At 37.5% G+C, this 6,069-nt stretch overlaps 1 protein-coding gene across 1 annotated transcript in view; it reads left to right on the top strand.

Annotated features, from left to right (window-relative positions):
* nup160 (nucleoporin 160) overlaps positions 1-6,069 on the top strand; it is an 89,455-nt gene that overhangs the window by 2,629 nt on the left and 80,757 nt on the right. Inside the window, exon 3 of the mRNA XM_016244124.1 lies at positions 4,232-4,442. Within this exon, the coding sequence (XP_016099610.1) occupies positions 4,232-4,442 (211 nt within the window). The remainder of the gene's footprint in view (positions 1-4,231; positions 4,443-6,069) is intronic.

The following is a 6,069-nucleotide window of genomic DNA, read 5'->3' as shown; positions in this document are numbered from 1 at the left end:
AACAACACGTAGCTGGGCGCCGCCGGTGTGCCTACACTCATAGAAAATAATGTATTTGAATTTTAAAGACGTGGCACGACGCTGCGCGACCTCTGTTTTTTTTATCACCTCTTTGCTCAAACGTCTTTGTTTGGGCTTCCGAAAGCGGGTGATGTCAGGAAACAGTGGTTGCAATTTATTTTTTTAACTCTGTTCCTGAGCATTATAACCCCAATTTGCTATTGTGTGCTGCGCATTTTACTGAGGACAGCTTCCACATCACGAGTGAGTAGTGCCGGATTCGCCAAAAGCTTTTGTTGAAAGACAGAGCAAGGGGCGTGGCAGTACTGAAACACGGTCTAAGCTGTTCACCAATCACAACGCACTGGGACAGCTAACCAATCACAACACATTTTGTTTTTCGGAAGGCGGACCTTCATCAAAGCTGGAACTAATCGAGCCGTTTGTGCCAGCCTGGGGAGAAAGGTATTTTAATAATGTAAATTATGTGAAAAATAATGCGTTTTTCGAACCACCAAGCATGAGAGCATGTTCTAGTACACCCCCAAAACAAAATCAAGACTTTGTAAAAGAGCATAATAGGACCCCTTTAAGCAAACATTTTCATGAAAAGTGATTAGATTCACTGTTTTTGATCGCAGCATTTAATTTGAGAATGCAGATACAGAATGACACGTTTGGTCTAGGGGGTGCTGTTGGGCTATTAGTAATAAAATGAAAGTAAAATTATACACAAATAACATTAAGATTGTGTTTCTGATTAAATAAAGCAGTAAATGATGTCATAAAATCACGAGTATATTTTTATTTAAAGGTCAGAATCTATAGCTTACATGAATAAAAATCAAACATGACTAAGAGATGGCCCAGTGGTCAGAGGAAATAATTACAATCAAGCTGGTCAGAGGTTTAGTGAATTCCAAAAACGTGGTTTATTACCGCGAGGTGGGGAAAAATTCCTTGGACACATACTGGACTACAAACAAAAACTGTACAAAACAAAAGGTTTGGGGGAAATTTTCACCTGAAATAAAGGTAATTCTGACTGAAATTAAACTGTGTTGTGACATTCTTTAAAAAGAATAACTGATTGAACAAAATGTTGGCCAACAAAAAAAAACAACATCGGATCAAACTCATTTGAAACAGGCAGAACAATTACACAACACCGCGATGATTTAAAAGATGGTAAATGACGGCGTAGTCAAGTAATGATGTGTGCATGTGTATCAAGTACAGGTAATTTCTTGTCTGTCACCAAGCTTACCTTGTGACAATGACACTTGTAAATTAAATAATTTTATATATACAGATTTATTCATTAATGTGTAATAGTTTTTTTTTTTTTTTCTCAAATGGATTATGAAAACTTAAACACAAGGAGCTCTAAAACATTTTCAGAATTTTTACAACTTTAATTTTATATATACAGATTTATTCATTAATGTGTAATAGTTTTTGTTTTTTTTTCTCAAATGGATTATGAAAACTTAAACACAAGGAGCTCTAAAACATTTTCAGAATTTTTACAACAACTTTGCTTTAGACCAGCTAAATGTTACTAGGGATGCATCGATCTGATACTCCGTATCGGTATCGGCTCCGATACTGACATTTTCTGCCGGATCGGGTATCGGTCAGACGAGACCGATCCAAATACGATATTGTGCGTATACTATGCTGTGTTATTGTCGGTTACTACAGTCAAAACGATGAAACTCTCTTCAAGAGCACACAATAACTGAGATTTAAAACTGTTAAAGGAAAAGGCTCAATAAAATATTGCACAGATATAATACACTACGCAGCAATGTCTCTTCACTTTTCTATGCAGAGCGCTGCGTGCTGTGGATCCGTGTTGCTTCAAGCGCATCATTCTGCGCACGGGATGCGCATAAGTGCTTTGTGCCACTCTGTATTGGAACCATACCTTTTCGTATTATAATTTTGCGCAATGAAAGATTATTAATAGTTTTTTTTGTTCTGTTCTATCTATCATATGTTGTGTGTTTATATACAGTGGGGAAAAAAAGTATTTAGTCAGCTATATATATATATATATATATATATATACAGTATGTGTGTATATGTATATATATTTAGGCTACTTGTTTTTCATGAATGTATTTTATAACAATACAAAGAGCAATGTGTAGCATTTTACCAAATTTAGTCCTACACTTAACTTTTATTTGTTCCCCACTATATAATGTTGTTTCACTAAATGTTTAGTTCAGTTTAATGTTTTTATAAAATTATTGTGCACCCATGATTTTTCTAGAATAACTTTTGCTGCTGAATTATCCACTAACCTAGTTTATAATAGTATTTTTTGACATAGATTATGATTATCTATTTTTTCATTTGTTATTTTTCATTAATATGAAGTTGTCTATATTTAGCAGATTGTGTTTAACACACACAAGAGTGATGATCAGGTCAACACACAGAAGTATAAAAATTCTACATTGATTTAAAAACAAACTGCTGCTATCGGATCGGATTGGTTCTGAAAAAATGGTATCGTTGCATCTCTAAATGGTACCACTGCATCTGTCTGAAAAAAGGCAGCAATAGGCTTGCCGTGATAGATGGTGCTGACGGTGATTAAGCTGCAACACCAGTTACGTCACTTGCCCACCGACCCCCACCGTCGTTTAGATTTTTTATAGAAATAAAAATCATTTAGTTCAGTAAAAGAACAGACACTACAATTAAAAACTGAACACGGCTGCTCAATGCAGCGTGCCGAACGACAGTCACATCACAGATCAGATTTAATTTCTCCAGTGAGGAGAGTGAGTTGAGCTGACTGACAAGAAGAGGGAGGCGAGACAGCCGAGAAGAGGGAGGCGAGACAGCCGAGAAGAGTGAGGCGAGACAGCCGAGAAGAGTGAGGCGAGACAGCCGAGAAGAGTGAGGCGAGACAGCCGAGAAGAGTGAGGCGAGACAGCCGAGAAGAGTGAGGCGAGACAGCCGAGAAGAGTGAGGCGAGACAGCCGAGAAGAGTGAGGCGAGACAGCCGAGAAGAGTGAGGCGAGACAGCCGAGAAGAGTGAGGCGAGACAGACGAGACGATCACGGAGGATTTAGTTTCGAAACGAGATGCAAAAGCGCCTGTTTGGCAATATTTTGGATTTTGAAAAACCTGTTGACTTTTGCTGTTTATCTAAGGTGATTTTGGAAGTTTTTTTAAAACATTAGTTTCTTATTTAATTGGTTCCACATTGTTTGCTGATTTTTGCTTTATTTAAACTGTGATTTATTTATTTTATTTGACATTCGTTTTGCTAATAAACGTTCTACGTTTCTTATTTATTTGGTTATATATTATACATGTTTACTTATTTACAGTTTTGTATACCTATTAAACTTTATGTAAGGTATTTGTTATTTTATGTTAGGCATAGTCTGCCCTATAGCATGGTGTATTTGTTTTGTTAATAAAAGTTCTATGTTTTATATATAGGCTATATATAGGCTAAAGTTGTTGCATTCAAGCAATTGACGCCGAACTGCTGGTAATTCAAAAGTGAAAGTAAAATGCGCACGCTGCTTTTACAAGCCATTTAAAAGCGTAGGAAAAGAGGGAATGCCCCCACCCCCGCGGTGATACCGGTATTACCGGTGTTGTCACACGTCGATTAACCGGTGGGAAAATTTCCTCACCGTCACAACCCTAGGCAGCAATTGATTTATAGTTATAGACTCTTATTAATTAGGAACTTCTTTATTTTTGTTAATATGAACATTTATTTATTTGTTAGAAACTAACCAAAAATAAAAATAATTTGTTTATAATCTCTGCACAGGACAAACTTTGGTGTTGTTTCCAAACAAAAGGAAATATATCGGCATTGGTTATCTGCCAAAATTAGTTGAAAAATATCAGATATCTGCAAAAAATTTGTTTTTAAGCTATGAAACTTGCAGGATGTTTTAATGGTACAAAGGCCTCTTATATGCCAAAAGATTGAGGCATGTTTGATTTCTCATGTCATGTCACCCCTTTATAATCACTGCAGTCACAATTGTAATCTTATACAGTATGCATGTTTGTCCCGATGTAATGTTTCTCTAACATAATGGTGTGTTCTGAATAAATTGGTGAAAGTTGATTAATATGAAGTTATTTATTCTTTAAACATGTTTCATGTATTCCAGAAATCACTGGCTTCCTCTTTTTGTTTGATATTAAGTATGTTGACTTTAGTATGTCTCTTATCTTCTAGGTCCACCTCAGGTGACACGGTTCAGTTTGTCGAGCAGTCGCTGGACACTAATCTTCTGAATAATGCTGTTCGTCTGCATATCCCAAACTGCCTCTTGCTGCCCGGAGGAGTTTGCATACAAGAGACCCTTAACAACGTCATTATTCTGATCGTCACCAGCCAGTCGGTTCATCGCCTGGTGCTGCCGCACCCCACCCGCATGTACCGCAGTGTGAGTGTCTGGATCTTTGCTTTCTTAGGCAGTTCCTGACTGCTACTAGCAGTGTAACAGTACACGGATTTGCACTGATAATATTCGGTATGGGTCTTTCGGTTCAGTATGCATGTACCGCATTGTTTTAACCACTGCACCAGTGGAACTTCATTGGAAACTTCCAGTTTTATATATTGTTACTTTTGATAAGAAACAAAGTAGAGGTCGACCGATATGGGTTTTTTCACTGGCCGATGCCGATATTTAGAAATCAGGGCAGCTGATGGCCGCTATATGATGCCGATTTTCTTTTTTTTCGTCTCATAAAAGTGAGTTTGAGTAAATAATTATTGCTGGGTACAAGATAGTAATAATAGTAGTAGCCTAATTCAGCGTAATAATAAATGGTTCAAAACTTAAGCACCTTCTCAAATCAGTTCTGAAGCATGCTTTTTGTTTATGTTTGCTGACAGACACCAGTGTTTCCCACAGACTTACAAATGCAAATTCATTCTCTGCCAGCAGGAGGCGCTGTTGGAGCGGGAGATATAACGGTGTCCCTGGTAACGGCTGTAATCAAATAAGCACTGCACTCACAAACGCTACTTTATCAGGCATTACAGGAAAGACGAAATGAAAATGACACCGAAGCTTTTCTGAAGTCAGTCGGTTCTTTTCAAAGATACATTCATATAGAAACACCAGCGCTGCATTTTAATTTTGAAACGTGCAGTGAACAGTTTATTCAACAAAGTAATAACTCAATGTATGGGAAACACTGGACACTGCTGTAAGTCAAATGGCCAAGTGATGAAAATAAAAGAGTTCACACATACTACACAGCCTGCTGCTCATAACTGCTTAAGAGTGCACTGGCCACAAGCGATGACATCGTGGAGGCTATTGTCGGACCTACACACACATTTCATGAGGAAAGTTAACGTGCACGTTATAATCAGCCCAGAAGATTCGTCTGAATTGCATATGTTTCTACTTTTACATGCAAATGACTTGCACTTATGAATATGATAACGTTCCGACATCAATTCTACTTGGGTAGGGTAACGTAATTGCGCTTTCGAAATGGTCTGTTTTGCCCTGCCATCATTAGCTGAAGCTGTGTGTGAACAAGAAGAGTGAGGTGAGACAGAGTGTGAGCTGCTCCGTCTCACGCAGCCAGAGAGAGATTCTCCGGTGTTCCGCAACAACACTTAGCTGTCTGCAGATGCTCCTGCCTATAAATATAATTTGCAGCACAATCGGCCGATGCCGATTAATTTAAAAATTGCAAAAATCGGCCGGCCAATCAATCAAACAAAGTCTCATCTTTCAAATTGTCCATTTTTTCAGGAAATTCAAACAGTAGATACTAGCGCTGTCAAACGATTAATCGTGATTAATCACATCCAAAATAAACGTTTTTGTTTTTATAATATGTGACCCTGGACCACAGAACCAGTCATAAGGGTCAATTTTTTGAAATTGAGATTTATATATCATCTGAAAGCTGAATAATATTGATGTATGGTTTGTTAGGATAGGACAATATTTGGCCGAGATAAAACTATTTGAAAATCTGGAATCTGAGGGTGCAAAAAAATCTAAATATTGAGAAAATCATCTTTAAAATTGTCCAAATGAAGTT

The sequence above is a fragment of the Sinocyclocheilus grahami genome, unplaced genomic scaffold (genome assembly GCF_001515645.1).
Source record: "Sinocyclocheilus grahami isolate Dianchi unplaced genomic scaffold, SAMN03320097.WGS_v1.1 scaffold709.1, whole genome shotgun sequence".
NCBI classification, from domain to species: domain Eukaryota; kingdom Metazoa; phylum Chordata; class Actinopteri; order Cypriniformes; family Cyprinidae; genus Sinocyclocheilus; species Sinocyclocheilus grahami.
The sequence above is the reverse complement of the archived record's forward strand: the minus strand, read 5'-3'. Positions and strand labels throughout refer to the sequence as shown.